The sequence below is a fragment of the Pelodiscus sinensis genome, chromosome 3, assembly GCF_049634645.1.
Source record: "Pelodiscus sinensis isolate JC-2024 chromosome 3, ASM4963464v1, whole genome shotgun sequence".
NCBI classification, from domain to species: domain Eukaryota; kingdom Metazoa; phylum Chordata; order Testudines; family Trionychidae; genus Pelodiscus; species Pelodiscus sinensis.
The window spans coordinates 74,817,022-74,838,036 of NC_134713.1; the positions used below are offsets into that span (position 1 = coordinate 74,817,022).

General features: G+C 42.1%; 1 protein-coding gene across 5 annotated transcripts in view; it reads right to left on the reverse strand.

The window, feature by feature from the left end:
* Window positions 1-220: 220 nt before the first annotated feature.
* The window catches only part of POPDC1 (popeye domain cAMP effector 1), a 65,699-nt gene continuing 44,904 nt past the window's right edge, over window positions 221-21,015 (reverse strand). For 3 of the 5 annotated variants that reach the window (XM_075923943.1, XM_075923941.1, XM_075923942.1), the window contains one exon: window positions 221-357. In XM_075923943.1, the coding sequence (XP_075780058.1) occupies window positions 236-357 (122 nt within the window). In that variant the 3' untranslated portion in view covers window positions 221-235. Of the gene's footprint in view, window positions 358-16,612; window positions 17,690-21,015 lie in introns of those variants that run through there. The other 2 variants (XM_075923945.1, XM_075923944.1) reach the window with 1 other exon arrangement.

Below are 21,015 nucleotides of genomic sequence, written 5' to 3' on the forward strand. Positions count from 1 at the left end.
AACACGCCTCATCAGAGAGACAAATTAATGACTTTGGGATTAAAAGGAATAACACACAAATCAAAGTAGATTACCTACCAAAATAAACAAAAATGCAAACTAAGCTTACTATACTACATAGGATTTAAATCAAGGAGTAGTAATTAGTAACAGCAATTCATAGATGTTCTATACAGAGTCAGAAATCCTTTCTTCCAGCATGGAATCAGCACTTCCCCAAGGTGCTGATTTATTCCTAAATTACTGGAATTCCTAAGGTGTTTCCAGGTGTTGAATTACAGAGAGAATGAGGCCCCCTGGTGATGTCACTTTCCCCTTTTAAGTTTCTTCCACAAGCCAAGTTCCCCAGCCCAGTTTCTGGAAAAATACAGATAACAAAATGAAGTTCAGTATCATGTGGTCTGAGTCATAGCAGCCATTATCCATAGGCTATCTGAAACATTTCCTGTTGAGAACAAACATGGCCAATATTTTCCACTGATGGGCTATTAGCACTGTCTAGCTTCTTCACTGTTGTTCCTGAAAGGCTAGTTTTGGGTGTTACCCAGAGCAAGTACATTTGAAATACATATCCATGGTCAATATTTATAACTTCAGATTTTTTTTAAAAAAAAGATATATGCTTATAAAAAGGATTCAGCAAATCATAACTTTTCCGTTGACATTTTACATGACACTTTGTACCGCAGGCATCATAATTATGTCATAATCGTGTTCTCATCATCATATTTTTATTATCAGTATGGGGGAAGAGTGTCACAGAGACTATGGGAAGGAAACACATTTGCCTAAATTTTCCACAAAAAAACATGTTAACATTTTTCATCCAGTGCTATCAAGTGGATATCTAAGCAACCGTCTCATGCAGAAATCTGTGGGAAGATTGGTAAATCCATCTTCCAGAAAGGATGTGGAAGTTGGAAACCCTGCACTTAGTGGCAGCATAGTACTTATTTTTCCTCAGCTTATTTTACTGACTACAATTACCCACCGACTTTAGGAGGTTATAGGAGTCTACTCTAAGCATGTTGTAACTTCTAGCAGAGAGGTATTTTAATCTCAGGGTATTGACTGAGGTGATGTAACCATTGTATGTTGCACAGGCAGAAGGAGAAAGGTTTTTTATAACAGGATGACCAACTTTAAACATATTTTCATAATTTAAAATTAAAATCACAATATTTGCAAAGCCTGTTTAAAAGAACAAAATGCAAATGCCCAGATTAATTAATGAACTTGCACCATACAGATCCTTGTTCAGTGCAAGGCTGTTAAACGAGAAGGCTCATCTGTATTCCAGTTCTAGCTGGCACCATGAGGGCCACCCTCACAGGTATCCCCCATCCATGTTGGATAGAAAACAATAACAATAAATAACTTTTTTATTTTCAAGCAGCACTTTGGGGGGACATTTTGACAGGGTTTGTTAAAAAAATTGTTTTCCAAAAACTGAACATTTCCTACTCAGCCCCCTAGTATATTTGAACCCAAAACCTAAAGGGGGTTTTTAAATTATTTTTAAACCAAAGAATTAGAATATTTACAGGAAAAATATTTTCTGGGTTTGCCATTGAAAAGTCTCCCAGAAAATTGATCATAATTAAAGTTTTTCATAATATTTTAAATTTTTATCAATATTTTTATCACAAAAATAGTTTCAAAGAAAACTTTCTGGCTAGATCCACCTTAGGAGGTTCTGAACTGGAGTTGGCCACCTGAGAAAGGAACTGACTCAGTACTCCTCCCCTGGCCCTACCCACTCTTGGCTTCATGCTTTGAGGCTTGCTATTGCCAGCTATAGGGGGTTCTCAAATGGGGTTTGCAAGCAACCTGTACCATCAAATGTCCTGAGCAGGTGAATAAGGATCCCTGTCTTTGTGCTCACTGCCCAGCTACTGATTCCCTTGTGATGCTGAGGAAAAAATTGTGATGATATACCCAGAACCATTGGGATGTGCTCCTTCCCTTTCCTCCTAGTTCTGCACTTGAGAGAGGCAGAGCTTGATTGGACAAAAGAGGTGGTCTGATTTAAACTGGGGAGGACACCACAAAGGTAGGAAAGGGTAATGTTGTTGTACATACTGGCTGGACTAATGAAGGTAAAGAGTGAGACATGATAGTTGAGGGAAAGAAAGGTGTGAAAGAAACCAGGACCAATCGTGGTGGGGGTCACAAGCGAAGAGAAACATTGAAGGTAACAAAAGAAATAGACTAGACAGGTAATAATAAAATACATGGAGATATACCTTTCTCATGGAACTAGAAGGCAACTTAAGAGGTCATCAAGTCCAATCCCCTCCCCTCACAGCAAGACCAAGTACCACCCATGAGATTTGCCCCATATCCCTAAATGGCCCCTCAAGGATTGAACTCACAACTCTGGGTTTAAGCAGGCCACTGCTCAAATCACTGAACTCTCCCGCCCCCAATACAGTAGACTATAGATAAAGAAACCTGGGTAAAAGCCTGCCACCTGAAGGCAAGGAACAAGCTTCCAGTGGCCTGACCAGTGTCCAGCTTTCACTTCAGACCTCTATTCCTGACTCAGTACATAAGAAATAATATATTGATGAATATAATGCTTATTAAACAGGGGGAGGCAGGCTGAACTGGAGAAAGTTCTATCATTTGTGAAAACTGATACCTGTAAACTGACATCTGGCAGAGGTATGGAGGTGGTATAGAGGCCAGGTCTGCCTGCCTGCCTGCCTTTCTCATTTATTTTTTAAACGAATGAAACCTTGTTATGATAATTAACAGAATGAGAGATTTTGCTCTGTGCAATGAAGAGGTCCCAGCCTTCACTGCTGCAGTCTGTGGATAGCCATGACATTAAGAAGGCTTCAATAGGTTATAAGTATCTGACTTTGAACTATCAGGGTCCAGTTAATACCAAATCTGGTAAAAAATGTGGGGATTATTTTAGTTTAGCAAAACCACAAGCTTTGTTAATTCTGACACCAGTCCCATTTTATCCAACACCTCTCCCTCCTACATTTGGGAAGGGGGAAAGCTGGAGAATGGTCTATGTTTTGTCCCAGCTGTAGTTAGAGACCTCCTGATCTTAAAAAATTCTTCTGTTTGAAAATGTTTTACTTACCATTGTTAGAAGTTCTAGACGTCTATTTTTATTTTTTTTAATTTGCTTGCTTTGTGCTTTTGCAAGTAGATTGTCTACAATCAATTGTTTGTTTTCTTATGTAATCATTTCCGCTAATGTTTATACAAGTCTTTACACAACAACTGCAGTGGAATGGGGAGGAATGTTTTAAAAAATAAAAAGGCAAAAATACTTTAAAATTCAATTAGCCTTGAAGATTTTTTTTATCCTGTTATAGTACTTATGGCAGACAATTTACTACTGTATTATTAGATTCCTTAGTTTTCTGAAATAAAACACAGCACAGGGAATAAAGGATGGTGACACAATAGTTTGTAAGTGGAAAAATTTCACAAAGCTTTTGATCATTCTTTTTCCTATAAAGGATGATGGGGAATTCTTCTCCCTAAAGTACTTTGCTCGGGAATTCAGGATATGGCCTTAATAGATATTAATCTCTAAGGAGGAAGTTAAGGAGCAGCTTGAGAAAATTCAAGTGTTGTAATTACAGTAACCGGAAGGTATTCATCTGAAGGATCTGATAGCAAAGTTATCTGAGGATATACAACACAGGTAGCATTCACCCAAGTGCAGAGATAAGGTCCTATTTACCCATAAGCCTTTCATCTGGGGTTTAAGATGTGGGAAGGGCTTTGTGCTGGTCTGTACTAAGAAGAATGTCAACTAAGTCTTACAATGAGCTGACCTGAATATTGAGGAGTCGCTATTGTGCTGTCTTTAAAAAAAAAAAACAAGCCCAGAACTATCTTGAGAACTACAGTCAGGCAAGCTTCTCCTCAATTTAATTGAATGTCTCCGGATGGAATAACTAGTGTGTGCTGCCTGATCAAATCTTCTCAGGAGCCTTCTGTAAAAGAAAATGACCACTTTATAAGCTCTTAGAGCTAAATCCACAATGAGATGTCAGTGCTTAAGTTGAAAATTTAGGTCTTTTCTACCCCCATCCAGCTGCTGACTAGCTCTGCAAGCACTTAGATTCCTTAGCTGCTGAAGTTTCCCCTGGTAAATTTCCCAGGCACATACATTTCTGCTGTTGGGAATGCACACAGCAGCTTCAGTCCTGCTCCCAAGTACATAACTCATGCTTTAGCCAAGCACAATCCTTGACATAGGATCAGGCCCTGTTTCACCTGCACAGCCTGATCCAGTAAACATGTTCCAGACTAAGTTTTGTACAAAACACAGTTGGTGTTACCTTCCTACTAAAACCCAGGGGTTAGAGCATTGGAACAGATCATCTAGGTTCAAATCTTACCCCTCTGTTTTATATAGTGAAGGGATCTGAAGGATGGTGAGTCTCCTACTCACAATGAGTGCAATAATTATTGGGCTTTAGAGTCACATATGCTTATGGGAGGGAGTATGGGCTATAATATCATAGATAAAGGAGGGACAAGGCAGAACGGGGGGACAAAATCAAATCAGAATCTTAGATGTTTGTATATAAATGCAAGCGGTATGGGGAATAAGCAGGAAGAACTAGACGTGCTAGTAAATAAACAGAACTATGACAATAACAGAGACTTGGATAATACACACGATTGGAATATTGGTACAGTAGGGTACAACTAGCTCAGAAAGGACAGGCAAGAAAAAGGGAGGAAATGTTGCCTTATATATTAAAATGAATACAATTGGACTGAGGTGAAGATGGACATAGGAGAGACTTTGTTGAGAGTCTCTGGGATAGGTTAAAAGGGGTAAAAATAAAAGGGTGATGTCATGCTAGGGGTCTACTACAGACCACCTATCCAGGCAGAGGAGGTTGATAAGGCTTTTTTTAAACAACTAACAATCATCCAAAACACAGAATTTGGTGGTGATGGGGGATTTCAACTATCCAGACATCTGCTGGGAAACTAACACAGTGGAGCACAGGCTATCCAATACATTCTTGGACTGCATTGAAGACAACTTTTTATTCAGAAGGTTGAAAAAGCTACTGGAGTGAAGCTGTTCTAAATTTGATTTTAACAAACAGGGAGGAACTGGTTGAGAATTTGAAAGCGGAAGGCAGCTTGGGTGAAAGTGATCATGAAATCACCGAGTTCATGATTCTAAGGAATGATAGAAGGGAGAACAGCAAAACAAAGACAATGGATTTCAGGAAGGCAGATTTTAAGAAACTCAGAGAGCAGGGTAGGTAAAGTCCTATAGAAAGCAAGACTAAGAAGAAAAGCAACTGAAGACAGTTGGCAGGTTTTCAAAGTGACCAGCTAGTCCACTGCGTAGGAAATATATTATGGCAAGGGACGACTTTGGCTTAACCAGGAGATCTTGCATGATCTAAAAATAAAAAAGGAATCATAAAAAATGGAAACTAGGTCAAATTACAAAGGATGAATATAAGCAAATAACACAAGTATCCAGGGATAGGATTAGAAAGGCAAATGCACAAAACAAGCTCAATCTAGCTAGAGCCATAAAGGGTAAAAAGAAAACATTCTACAAATATATTAGAAGCAAGAGGAAGACCAAGGACAGGGTAGGCCCACTGCTCAATTAAGAGGGAAAAACATTAACAGGAAACTTGGAAATGCTATAGGTGCTTAATGACTTCTTTGTTTCAGTTTTCACCAGGAAGACTGATGGTGACTGGATGCCTAACACAGTGAATGTTAGTGGAAATGGGGTAGATTTAGAAGTTAAAATTATAAAGAGAACAAGTTAAAAAATTAGTTAGAAATGTTAGATGTCTGCAAGTCACCAGGTCCTGATGGAATGCATCCTAGAATACTCAAGAAGCTGATAGAGGAAGTATCTGAGCCATTAGCTATCATCTTTGAAAAAAGTCATGGAAGTTGGGAAAGATTCCAGAAGACTAGAAAAGGGCAAACATAGTGTTCATCTATAAAAATGGAAATAAGAACAACCCAGGAAATTACAGACAGCTTAACTGCTGTGACAGGAAAGATAATGGAGCAAATAATTAAGGAATTTCATCTGCAAACATCTGGAAGATAAGGTGATAGGTAACAGGCAGCATGAATTTGTAAAGAACAAATCATGTCAAACTAATTTGATAGCTTTCTTTGATAGGATAACAAGTCATGTGGATAAGGGGCAAGTGGTGGACGTGGTATACCTCAACTTCAGTAAAGCATTTGATATGGTGTTGCATAACCTTCTTATCAATAAACTAGGGAAACACAATATACCTGGGAATAACTGTTCTCAGAGTTATTCGCAATTTAGCGAATATAACCTATGGGTTATATTCGTTTTTACAAACCCCGCACCCCTCCTGTGGGGTACACATTTTTTTTTTACTCACCTGGTGGTGAGCGCTCCCTCACCCCTTCCCCCGCTGCACAACCGCCAGCCTCCGGGCGGGGGAGCGCTCATCTCCCGGTTCCTGCATGGGAACCGGGAGATGAGTGCTCCTCATGCCTCTTCCTGCGGCTGCACAGGAACAGGGGATAAGCGCTCCCCCACCTGGAGGCTGGAGGCTGCACAGCCACAGAAAGGGGCAGGGAGCACTCTCATTCCCCCACCTTGAGGTTGTGTGGCCACACGGGAACCAGGCGGGGTGAGTGCTCCCCTGCCTGGAAGGTGGCTAATTCCCGTAGAAGCTCCCTTCCCCCGCACAGTTTGAAACAAAATCTTGTATACCCTGTGGGCTCGTCTACACTGGCCCCTTTTCCGGAAGGGGCATGTTAATTTCACCTATCGTAGTAGGGAAATCCGCGGGGGATTTAAATATCCCCAGCGGCATTTAAATAAAAATGTCCGCCGCTTTTTTCCGGCTTTTAAAAAAGCCGGAAAAGAGCGTCTACACTGGCCCCGATCCTCCGGAAAAAGTGCCCTACTTCAAAGTAGGAATAAGAGCCTCCGGAAAAGGGCACTTTTTCCGGAGGATCGGGGCCAGCGTAGACGCTCTTTTCCGGCTTTTTTAAAAGCCGGAAAAAAGCGGCGGACATTTTTATTTAAATGCCGCGGGGGATATTTAAATCCCCCGCGGATTTCCCTACTACGATAGGTGAAATTAACATGCCCCTTCCGGAAAAGGGGCCAGTGTAGACGTAGCCTATGGGTTATACTCATGCATGGGGTATACAAGATATTTTTTACTCAAACTGCAAAAACCACAGCATATATTCGGGTGTGGGGTATATTTGCTAAATTATGGTAGTTATTAATGGTTCACAGTCATGCTGGAAAGGCATAACAGGTGGGGTTACGCAGGAGTCAATTTTGAGACCAGTCGTGTTCAATAACTTCATCAATGATTTAGATATTGGCACAGAGAGTACGCTTATTAAATTTGCAGATGATACCAAACTGAGAGGGGTTGCAAGTGCTTTGGAGGATAGGGTCATAATTCAAAATGATCTTGGCAAACTGGAAAAATGGTCTGAGGTAAATAGGATTAAGTTTAATAAGGACAAATGTAAAGTACTCCACTTAGGAAGGAACAATCAGATTCACACATACAGAATGGGAAGTGACTATCTAGGAAGTATTGCAGAAAGGAATCTAGGAGTCACAGTCTAAACATGAGTCAACAATGTGAGACTGTTGCAAAAAAAGCAAACACGATTCTGGGATGTATTAACAGAAGTGTTGTAAGCAAGACGCGAGAAGTAATTCTTCTGCTCTACTCTGCATTGATCGGGCCTCGATTGGAGTATCGTGTCCAGTTATGAGCACCACAGTTCAAGAAATGTGGAGAAATTGGAGAAGGTCCAACGAAGTGCAACAAAAATTATTAAAAGTCTAGAAAATATGACCTATGAGGGAAGACTAAAAGGACTGGGTTTGTTTAGTTTAGAAAAGAGAAAACTGAGAGGGGACATGATATCTGTTTTCAAGTATCTATCAGGGTATCTATAAGTATCTCTTTGCAAGGAAGAGGGAGAAAAATTGTTCTCCTTGGCTTCTGATGATAGGACAAGCAGCAATGGACTTAAATTGCAGCAAAGGAAGTTTAAGTTGGACATTAAGAAAAACTTCTTAACTGTTAGGATGGTTAAATACTGGTATAACTTGCCTAGGGAGGTTGGACTCTGTATTACTAGAGTTATTTAAGAGCTTGTTAGACAGACATCTATCAGGGATGATCTTGATAATGCTTGGTCGTGCTATGAGGGCAGAGGACTGGACTTCATGATCTCACAAGATCCCTTCCATTTCAAATAATCTATGATTTTATGCTTGCTCACTTTATAAGTTACTGAATATGTAATTTTACACAGTGGAATAGTTTCAATAGGAGAGAGTAAGAGACACCCACCTAAGAATACCCCATAGCACAGGAGTTAGGGCATTCAAGTCTGGTATCCCAGAGCCCGGGTAAGTGTGGTTATTCAGGGGAAGGGCTGAAGGTGGCATGTTATTATATTTTGAAGAAGAGCTTAAGTACCTAACTCCAGGAAAGGGCTTGTGGCTGGGAATCCCAAGCAGAGAGGTATTTCCCTCCAAACCATAGGTACCTACGCCCTTCCTTAGCATTTCCCACTGGCTACCTTAGGCAGCTCCCTGCTCAGCGTACTCACGTTCAGGGATTCCATTCTTAGGTGCCAAACTCTCCCTAGGCATTGTCTAGGGAAGCCAGGTGCCTAACTCACTGCTGGGGACCTAGATGCAAGCGTTGCAACACTTAACATCTGTGCTCCTTCTGTGGAGCTAGCTCAGGGGTCTCAAACTCACAGTGCTGGACCATCTATGGGCCAGAGCCGGGCCGGAGCGTATTCCCAATCTGATTCAGGAGACCTAGTGGCCTGGGGCAGAGGGGGGCATGACTGTCTTCCAAATCCCACCCCTTCCCACCACCACCCTGCCCTCTTTCCCCCACTGCACCACTTCCCCTGAGGGATGTGGTTTCAGGGATTACTGGGAGGTGAAGTGGCTGTCATGGAGCAGCAGCAGAGGTCATGCTCCCATACATCCCCCATGGTGGTAAGAGCCACTGGGAAGCAGAATAAGTGTGCATGTCCTCTCTCTCTGGTTGCTGGAGCTCCCAGGCTGGATTGCAAATATGCTCCAGCCCATAGGAGTTTGAGACCTCTGACTATCTCTTAGCTATGTTTACACTGCAAGGCTTTTGTGCAAAAACTGGCAGAGCGTCCACACCTCAAGCACATTTTTGCGCAAAACAAAAAATACAGTAAATCAACAGGACAGAGGGCTTTTGTCGGTACAGTTATTCCTCTCCGCACGAGGAATAACTCCTTTTTGAGCTAAAGCTCTTGTGCAAAAAGGCATGTGTGGACACTCCTCAGGAGTTTCTTGTGCAAAGAGAGCCTATCAGAAAAAGCACAGGTGCTCTGATGGCCATCAGAGCTTTCTTGCGCAAGAGCATCTATGCAGTGTAGATGCTCTTGTGCTCAAAAGCACATCGCTTCTGTGATGCACTTTTGAGGAGTGGACACGCTTTTACACGAGACGTTTTTGCACAGGATCTCTTCTGCAAAAAGCTTCTTGAGCAAAAACCCTACAGTGTAGACAAAGCCTTAGAGTTCTTTAGGTAATGTGTGTATAGGCACAGCTGTGTTTGCAGGATAGGAACATTTTGACTTGGATTTTTCAAAAGAGTTTAAGAAATAAGTTAAAATCTTGTGTTTTAAAATGTGGTTAATGTGTAGGCCACCGATTTACCCTACATATGTTTTAGAATTGAGTTTCTAGCATCCAAAGATTATAATCATACCATTTGAAAATACATTGGTTTAAAGCTAGGAGCCAAAGAATTGTGCCATTTCTCCAAACCATTGTATAATTGTATTCTTTAGTTGTTAGGCCTATGGACTTTATCCCATCAATACTAAATATTCAGATAACTGTTTGCTTTGGCATTGCCTCTCTCAAATCTCTAATGATTCTCAGATTATCATACGCTCAGGAAGTTTAAATGTCAGGACTAATTAATGAAGACAGTTTGTCTTCCCTTATTCATCCCTTAAGTACTAAGAACCCATTCCTTTTTAATCAGAAACAGCTGTGACTAGCCTTGCGTGAGGGAGGAAAGATATTTTACTCAGTCCAAGAGACATTTCCGATGACTACCACATTTCTGAACCAATAATTGGAATAACTGTTTTTGTTCTCTCTAGTAATAACATAAAAGCGTGTCACTAAAATTTCCTTCTGAGGTTCTATGAAAATGATTTATGAATGTGTAGTGTGAAGATCCATCCATAACATTGCTTGTGAAATTGCCATCTGTCATGCATGGAAAGAGAGACATCCTGAATCTCTGTTCTACAACAGATTCTTTGTGGAAGCAAGGATGTGCCTGCAAAATACTTAACGGAAGGAGCCATTTCTTAATATTTTACTGTGTCAGAATTTTAGTACTGAATTTCCTCTTTAATTTGGTAGCTGCTATGCTGCCTGTTACATGGTCACTTTACACTGTTATGAGAGTACTGACTTTTCTCTGCAGACATTAGCATTTTGTTACAGTTCCCTCTCCCTGGGTAGGTGATGTATAATAATGTCTTAGAAAAAAACAAGACTACAGATTTCACACTATATTTCACCATGATTTTACGTAGTTTTTAGTATTGAACTACAATGGATCCGTTTCTATGAACACCAATTTTAATAAAAACAGCCTTATCTGAACTACATTCATTTTGCTGAAATTGTTCTGACTGCTGAATTTCCTCATTCTGAACTTCTTTAATTAACATTCTGCCATCACTGAACCAAATACACACATTTACGTCCAAACTTTAGGCACCTGAAGAGCCTGTTGAGCAGCCATAACTCACTGACTTCGGTGAAAGTTCTCAATGTTTCACAGCTTCAAAAAAAAGTAGGCCACTTACTTGAATGTGGATTGATTATAGTGCCTATCTTTGTAAATACTAGCCTAGGATACCATAGAATAGTACTACCTACCATGCCCTGTATGGTATGTAGCACCTGTGATTTTTTTCCAATTCTATTTTAGAGAACATATATAACACATATTTGCATATTAAGGGTCCAAACCTGCACACTGGTAAGTCACATTAGAAGTCACAGAAAATATGGATCAACTCCTCATATTCGTTGAGATACATCTAAACACTGCACTCTGGTGTTAGCTAACACAATACAACAGCAAAAGAGATTGCTGAAGGCCAAGGAAAATTTTCATTCTAGGTGACTCACAAGCAGTATTCCTGGAGGTGGGTTTGGAGTTCATGCAGCCTGCAGCACTGATCTACAAAAGGCAGCATCACCATGGGCTTGCTGTGTAAGCATGTAGCGAGATGTGAACATGTGAATGGATGACCAGTTCATGGCTCGGCAGATAACTGGAATTGGCATATGGGCCAAGAAGGCTGCCAGTGAGGCCTGTGCACCAGTCAAATGGGCAGTTACAATGATCAGTGGGTCATAGCAAAACTTTAGCTGGATCATAGCAAAACCAGATGCAGGCGATGATCCATGATGAAATTCTCTGGGTGGTCACTGATCAACCTTTCACGCTATCCGCCGCTGCAACAAACAGCTGTGTCAACTTATGGACTAGTTCAGTCCTTTTGATGGTGGCATTCAGGGAGTGCAACCTGTACTCTTCCTCAGGCTTGAAGATTTGGGAAAAAGACTGGCAAGATTATATCCTGGCTCATTTGAAATTGTATAAAAACCCTGGGCAGGAAAGCTGAACCTTGTCCTTGAAAACACCACAGAAGTTGGCTCTGACAGCAGAGACCCCTTTGGACAGACGTCATGGCCCCAAGGAATGGCACTTTCCTGGAGAGCAGAAGGGAACAGAAAGCAAAGGGCTCAAAGGGCACTCTTATGAGCTGTACGAGCACTAGATTCAGGTCCCATGGAGGGACAAGTTCTCAGTCATGGAGAGAGAGTTGCAGACCTTTAAAAAACTGAACTGTCATGTCATAAACAAAGACTGGAATGGGATATGGGGAGGTTATAGGCTGATATGGTGGCCAAGTGGCCCATAAATCGAGGAGAGGAACAAATCTCGGAGTTTGAGATGCAGAAGGTAGTCCTAGATTAATTGCCCCACAGCCTGTTCAGGTCTAACTCCTTGGGTCAAGGGCCAGCACATGAACCATTTCCATTTGGCCAGATCTGTGGAATCTACCAGAGCAACCTAAGTACCTGCCGAATATGGGCTGAGCACTCCTTCTCTTTGGCATTCAACTATGCAGCCAGCCAACAAGCTGTCAAGTGCAACGCTGCTATATTCGGGTGCAGGAGGCTGCCAGGGTTCTGGGATAGGAGCATAGGTGTGCTCAGGGGTGTGCCCAGGCACACCCTAATGTCTCAACAAAAAAGTGGCTTTGCATTTTAATTTAATCGCATGATACGCTCTTTTAAGTAAAGTTTAGTTGTTAATTTAAAAAAAATTAAGTTTAGTTAAGTTTTAGTTTCTTTAGTTTGTTTGATGAATAAAAATAACGTCCTTTATGAATGAGTATTCAATAAATGTTTGCCTTTAAAAAAAAATCCCCTGGGTGCACACCCTAATGTAATGTGCTGCGCACGCCTCTAGATAGGACATCCAACCATCACCAACAGGCCCTGTTCTGCTTGATCTTTATGAGGACACTGTGGATCAATGGCAATGGGGGGGAAGGCATATGTTAGAGCGCCTGACTATGGGAGTAAGAAGGCATCTGACAAGGAGGCACTTAGGTCCCCGTGAACATCTGGCGTTTCCTGTTCTTTTGAGTTACAACCAAGTCCATTTAGGGAGATCCCTGCTTTTGGAAGATGATGTTGACCGCCTTCATGTGGAGTGACGAGAAGGCTTACGGCAAGATGAACATGTTCTGCTGAGGTGATCTACTAAAACGTACCTGGCTTCATGGAGCTGCACTGCCATGAATGAATGGCATCTCAAACACAGCAGTTCCAAAGCTAGAGAGCCTCCTAGCAAAGGGCTGACCCTAGGAAGTTAGCCAGTTCCCAGGTCATGTTCATATGAGGATCTGACAGTTTTCTAATGGTTAAAGCAATTTTTATGGTGGATGGGAAAGGGCTCTCCCCTTTCAGCCCTGCCACTCAAAGTTCTATATGGCCTGAGATCCTTTGTCTAGCTGAGGAGAGCTGGAGATATTTTTATTAATAGAGGTCACTTAAATGTGAGAAAGTGTTCCTGGCCCACAAGCAAGCTTGGAATCTGCTAAAGTGACCATATTTCCCAAAGTGAAAACAAGACACTGTGCAGGGCTTGCCCAAGTCCCCCCTTGCAGGCCTCACCTGAGCCACTCACCCGAGCCCTCCTCCCCACATGGAGGGGACGAAGGGAGCAAGTAGGGCTTGGACAAGCAGTGATGCACATACTACATCAGATGACCATATTTTCCAAAGGCTGGAGCTGGCATCACTGCTTGTATGTGCCCTGCCAGACCACTGCCTCCCTCCCACGTGGGCTTGTCATTGCTGCTCACCCCCCTCCCTGCAAGTTCCTTTCAAAAAAGTGGGCACTGCTCTTGCTAACTGATCAAGTTGGCAAAAGCATGGGACAAATGCCCACTTTTGCCAAAAGCCTCAGGATAGCTAAGGCAGGGCTTTAAAAAGAGGGCTTTCCCCATCAAAATGGAACATATCGTCACCCTACTTCTGAATCCCGCTCCTTTGCTCCCTCATCAGTTGATTGCATGGCTGCTAGACAACTTAACTGACTGAAACAATTCTCAAAAATGTACAGAGAAAAAGGGTGGATGAAATATTTGTGTTATTTTAAGCTAAGAACGTCAAAGTTCTGGATTTAATTTTCACAGTATACCACCATATTCCTGGGATTATCCATATTAACCCAGCCCACCATCCCTACTGTAACAAAAGAGTCTCTCACAGCATTTCCACTCAAACTTTTCTCTTAAAACTCCCTATAAAAGTTCATTCTAGACATTTTTTTTTAGTAAACTCTACACATCAACCCCTCACCCAAAGTCTCCTTAGTATAAGTGCAAAAATGTAGACATTACACATTTCAACTGCTCCTTTAAATCACACATTTTTATTGTTTAGACTTGTCCCCAAAATATATACTAATCCCCACGCTATCCACAGTATTTTTTTTCCAAAAAAAGTAATGTTGTCCAGTTATTAACAGTTGATAATCAGCTACTATAAATGTGGCATAAGCTTTTACATGTCTTTAGATTTGTCTTAAATGCTGATAATGTGGGCACCAAAAACCACTCAGTAATCTTATACCTAGCCACAGTGATTTTTATCAGAGCTGTATCTTTAAAACTTGTTTAAGGACTTACACAATGGCTCTAAAAGGAGCCCTGATTGTCTACAAAGTAAATACAGGTTTTTACAAAATTCAAACAGTGAATTTATATGATAAATTACGTTAATTCCACAAGGAGCCAGTGTGGTCTACTGCATACATGACGTTGAGATATAAAAAGCATTTAACATATATTTGCATCAACTGACAACTATGCCTCAATGACAATTTTTAATATGCAAAGAACAAAAACCACAATACACACTGAAGTAACATTAAATATTGAATTTAAAACCATAAAAACAATAGCATTCAGTATGAAGGTAAAACTATGTCCACCATCAAGTGCGATGCTTTGGTATTGCAAGCGCTTCAGAACAGAGCAAAACCAGACTATATTCCATAGGCACAGGCTGATTCAAGGACACGGTTAGGCTTAACTTCACTGCCAATACTAGGATAATCACCCCGGTTTAAAAAAAAAAAAAAAAAAGTCACAGACTGAGTTTCAACCAGACTCTGATGGTTATCCAGAATCTCATTCTCTCTCACATTCTACTCTCCATGTTCTGTTAAATTGTTACACAGACTGCTGTGTCTACCATTATGCCCTCTACCAGTAAATAGTTTATTATTGCGTAACAAACACATTGATTTTACTCAAGCATATGCACACACTATAGATCAGGGATGGGCAAGATCCAGCCTGCGGGCCAGATTCAGCTCATCAAGCCTTTGGATACGGCCTGTGGCCTGCCCTGCCAGGCCCAGAACCCTCAGGGAAGCTCAAAGCAGCTGGCTGCTCCATGTGCCTCTCTGCACTGTGTGCTGGAGCTGGAGGTTCCGGGGGAAGGGGGGAGATTTTGAGCACTACTCTCACCCCCAGCAGAATCACTGAAGTTCCCATTGGCCAAAAGTGCCTTAGTAAAAGCCTCCCAGCCATAGCCTGCTTCTGACCCACTAACCCCTCATACATCCCAACACCCTACCCCAGGTCACCAATCCCTCCCTGTCCCAGGTCACCACTCAAACCCTCTGCACCCCTCCCTCCCCTAGGTCACAACGCTTAGCCAGGCCCTGCAAGCCCTCTTAAATTTTTTCCCCAGGTCTGAACCCTCTCCTGCATCCATACCCCCTCCGCAACCCTGCATCCCAATCTCCTGCTCCATATTACAATCCCCTCCTTTACCCAAACTCCCTCAGACCCCACACATGCTCCAGTCCCCTATCCTGAATGCCCTTCTATACCCAAGCTCCATCCCAGACCCTGCATCCCCTCCATAGAAAAGTGAGACCCTTGACCACTTACCAAAATCTTCGAGTGGCCCCCTCCATCAAAAATTATTGCTCATCCCTGCTAGAGAGAGAGCAGGCAGTGGCTGCCCAATATTTCCCTTTATGAGAAACCCTTTTTTCAGCTACTTAGAAATTTGCCAAACTGTAACTGTTTGGGCTGAAATTTCACATACTGGATTTTTCCCACAGGTGAATGCCTTTGAAAATTTTTAGCTGAAATGGTGTAGCTGTTTCCAAGAACAAAACAAGGGAAAAATACATTATTTTGCCAAAGTTTAAAAATTCTGGTGATTTTTTTAAGATACTATAGAACTCCTATGCAGTGGAACAGAGACCTGAAATTCAGCAGAAGGATGGCTTTTGTGTCATATATATACACATGTTGGCAAATTTATGTCAAAAATAGATTGTGATTATGTAATTAAAAACTGCATCATAATGCATGCACATAATGCACTGGTGGCATGGCAAACTTAATACTGGCTTTTCCTAACTTTTGAGTGCTTGACTTTGTCACTTTCACGTTCTTCTAAAATAGTTTTTGTGCATAAAACTAACACATTACATTCATGCATACACAGAAAACTGTGTGTATTAACTTCATTTGGAGACTGCTATACCGATGACTAAGGTGCTAGGTACAAATGATACTGAATCAAATTTTCAAACATTGCCATTCACTTTCACAGGGACTTAGGCTATGTCTACATTTGCAGAGTTTTTTCATGAACAGCTTCGTCAGTGATAGAAAAGCACCAATAGAAAAGCTCTCATTTGTGTTCACATTGTTTTCCACAGGCATCAGAGAGCACTTACATATTCAGCACTTGCATCACTAATGAGAAGCATGCACTGTGGTAGACATCCCACTATGCACTGCTCTGGGACACAAAGCAAATCATTATTGTGGCAGAAATGGGTGGTGTGTGTGTGTGTGTGTGAAAAAGAAAGAAAGAAAGAAAGAAAGAAAGAAAGAAAGAAAGAAAGAAAGAAAGAAAGAAAGAAAGAAAGAAAGAAAGAAAGAAAGAAAGAAAGAAAGAAAGAAAGAAAGAAAGAAAGAAAGAAAGAAAGAAAGAAAGAAAGAAAGAAAGAAAGAAAGAAAGAAAGAAAGAAAGAAAGAAAGAAAGAAAGAAAGAAAGAAAGAAAGAAAGAAAGAAAGAAAGAAAGAAGCAACCAATCCTGAGTCACGGGAGCAGGAAAATCCCAACCTCACTCCCACCTCGCTCCGTGACTCTGCACAGCATATTCTCTCTGCCTGCTTCTGTTCACTTTGTGGGAGGCAGCAGGAACATTCTACAATAATTATTTGTTGTGTGCCCAGGAGCAGTGACAGCACCCAATGTGAGAACAGATTTAAAGGGGAGGGGCACATATCTGCAGAGAGGACAGCTGAATTTCAAAGAGCAGCCACTCCCATTCTCAATGGTGGGATAGCTCTAGAGGGCAATTAGAGTAGTAAAAGCAATCAAGAGTCTTCACTGGCACATCAGTGCAAAACGACTCTCACTGGGGTGGTTTAATTTTTGCGCTGAAACTCAGCAGTGTCAGTACAAAATGTGCATTTTCAGCGACACCACTAGCAAGGTATTTGTGCGAAAACCTGAATTTTTATGCTAAGATGGGCAAGCATAGACATAGTTTTAGGCTCCTACATGGCTTAGAAAACTGGGAGTTGGGTGATTTTGAAAATGGTAGCTAATAAGTATATGAAGTTTCAGACTAATTTGTTGCTTAAAGCTGAATTTAACTCAGCAGAGAGCCAAAATAAAAATACCACCATTGAGGAAAATCATGGCCAATCAGTAAAAATATAATCTATGCCTTTTTATTTTTTTAAAGGAGAATAAATAAAATCTGGTATCTTTACTTAAAAGCCACTAACAGGTATATTGTAATACATTTCTATGAAAGTAAAGGGTGCTGATAGTTTCCAAAATCCCATGTAAATAGCCTCTTGCTTTTGCTCTAGCCACAAAGTCCCTGGATGTTCTACACCATGTCAATTCAAGGCAGTCACTGAACTTCAAACTTAACAGCAGATGGTAGCTCAAAGACATCATCTTCACCACTTTCTTCTATTGGTTTCATTTTTCCCGAAGTTCTCATATAGGGAGATGTCCGGCCTGCCACAATTTCAAAGAGAAGAAAGTGTTACATTGAAGAGTGCACCCTCATTATATAGACTCATTTGTGATAAGTACATAGCAAATCTGATGATCCTCCCAAATGTGAAACATGTACATCTTCCAGGTGAAAGTCAATTAATTTGATACCTGTACTATAGCATCTGGAAATCATAATGCTGGGTATCAAAAGAGGTAGGACTCATAATCTTTTAGGGCCAAATTCTACTGTTCATACTTAGGAAAACTCCTTTTGATGTCAATGGGAGTTTTCTGCATTTCCTACTCCGGGAACTGTGTTGCTGATGATAGGCATTTTTCTTATTGCTGCATTCAACCAAAAGTTGGCCTGAAGAAGTAGCAGCCAGGCTGGATGACTTAAGCACAAAAGGTGTCTTTGAGTACTTGCCTCAGGACACAAAGTCATGACAAAAATCTTAGGTTTACTTGGGCAGATCTCAGGCAGAGTAACTGATCATAGCTTCACGGCTGGCCTCATAAACAACAAAACGGGATAACACATATGGAGTGGTCAGCGTTAACTTCCACTGCCTGAACAACTGAAATGAAAAACAAGTATTTTACGTTATTAACAAACGTAGGGCTAAATAATATGCATCATGTGGCCAGTGACTGAAAATGTTTCACTGTTCTAACAGTAGCTGGTAGCCTGCAGGCAAGGCAACAATGAATAGAACCTTCTAAGGCAGAGCACACAAAAGCCCACACTCAGTTGCAAGTTAATGGACATTTTGCCTGAGGATGGACTTCAAGATTTTATTCTAAATGAGTACATGTAGCGGAGGGGATTTAGTCTCATAACTTTAAACCAGGGGCAGGGAACCTCAGGCCCAGAGGCTGGATGTGGCCCCTGGCTTGACTGGATCTAGCCCCCGATGCTCAGGGGCCCCCCAGCATTGGGGAGCCAGTGCTGGTGCACAAGCCCCCCCTCCTACCACACTGCAAGATTTACGCACACAGCATCTACTAGGTTGGGACCCATAGGCTCTGATGTGGGAAGGGAATGTAGGGAGCGTCTTTCTGTCTTTGTCCTTCTAAGTTGGACCACATCAGTGAGGTTTGTTTTATGTTTTGGGGTTTTTTTTTTGTTTGTTTGTTTCTCACTTGTGTGTGGCCCCTGACTGATTTTTCTGTGGGTCAGTGGCCCCAAGCCCTGCTTTAAACACTAATCTGACAGGCAAATCCAGGGATGATGAGTAGTGATGGGATAAGGAGTCAAATCCCCCCCACCAACCACTGTTGGCAGGAGGGGTTGGCCAGCAGCCGGCGAGCGTCTAGTAGAGGAGAGAAACCCTGGCACCCACAGCAGAGGTCCAGCTCTCCCATCGCCCCTGCACTCATCAGCAGTGGCTGGGGAAGTGGAACAAGGCGGCCCCAGCTCGCTCTGCTCTCCTCGCTTGCTGTTCCCTGCACTCACTGGTGGGAAGCAGAGCAATGCGCCAGGGGTGCAGGGTGAACTAGGGCTGCATTGTTCCACTTCCCCTGCCGCTGCCAGTGAGTGCAGAGAGCAGCTAAGCCTCCGCTGCTGGACCACCCAGCCCTGCTAGTCCATGGGTCACCTTGGTTGGGGAAAGAGGTGAGTGGGGGAGAGGAGAGAAAAAGGGTGAAGTAAGGGCAGGGACGGAGCAGGGGCAGGGAGAGGCAGGGATTGGAGCAGAGAGAGAGTGGTCCTGGCCCTTCTGCAGGCTGGGCATGATGGGTCACATCGCTGGTGACTCCCCCTCCCCCAGCTCCTCCTCCACTAGTTGCCTTTGAGTAAATCTCTGTCTATCCATCTAAAAATTGTATTTAAATCCATTTTCTCTCAGTTCCCTAAGAGTGCAGCAGTTCTGCATTCACAACTGGTGCAGCCTTTGGAAGTTTATAATCCGCCTGCATACGATGACTGAAAACAGTATGAACGTTGTTTAAATGTTAAATTATCCTAGAAGAAAAACAGTAGCAGACAGTCATGCCAGCCAGATGCTATCTCTGTATATGCAGATAAGAAAAACATTTCCCTTCAAGAATCTCTGCAGTCATAACATATGGTTAGTATATTGAGGTTCCTATTACACAAACTACTTAGACTTAAAACCATCATCTATGCAATAATTAATGTTTTATGACGCCTGAGCCCTAGTCATAGACCAGGATCACATGGTGCTTGGTGCTGTACAAACACAGAACAGAAATATGGTCTCTGCCCAGGGGAGCTTACAATTCAAGTACGTGTTTTGTATTACTATGGTCAGATTTAAAAATTACACTAAAGCATACACTGGATGGTGCTAGTGCTTTGGGAACACCACATGTAGTAAATGTACTTAATTTTTTCCCCAGCATGAACTGCTTAAATTACTCAGCTAGCTTTACACAGAGATTATCTACTATAAATTTAGGGAGTTTGCCTGTCTTTCTGACAGTCTGTTCATGAACTCCTCCTAAACGTTAAGAACTAGAACCACCAAATTTGGTATACAGCTTTCTCTTATTATAACTTAAAGCAAGGTCAGGGTTTGGTTGTGCCAGGACAATGGGATGTGTCTGGAATGGGACTACTGCTCATAAAATAGAAAGGAAGGGCTCTGTTATATAATGACCACAATATATAGCATATAGGCTATGTCTACAGAGCGACATTATTTCGAAATAACTAGCTTTACCTGCATCTATGCAGCTGGCACTTATTTCAACATAATGTCAAACTACTGTGAAGCTGCAGCAGCAAGGGGCCAAAGATGGGGATTGGGACAGCAGTAACCCCATTAGGGCAGCAGGGGGCAGGAGTGGAGAAAGGAACAGCTATCTGAGAGAGTTTGTCTGTTTGTCTGTCCCCCCAGACAGGAGGCATGTTCCCCTCCCCCAGCTGTGACCACTGCAGCTGCAGCAGCCAAAGACAAGCGCTTCCCTGAGCTGTTATGGTTAGAGAGGGCTGTTGTAGTCCTCTTTCTCTCCTGGAGCAGCCTGCATACTGAACCCCTCATCCCCAGTCCCACCCCAGAGCAATGACTTAAAAAAAAATTAATTGAGTTAAGGACCCAAGCAATGCTTCTAGGTATGTAAATTAAACACAAGGATTACAAAGGCCTTGTTTTCAGATGCAATTTTTACTTGCAAAAATGAGTAAGTGCAGGTTGGCCACTTAGCATATGACTATACTGCAATGACAATCCCACAGCGGTGATTCCTATGCCCGGGTTAACTGATATGGACTTACACTATGGGCCCAAAAATGGCCATAGAGACATTATCCCTCAGGCTGCAGCCCAGGCTCTGAGACCCTCCCTCCTTGCTGGGCTTCAGAGTCCGGGCTCCAGCCCAAG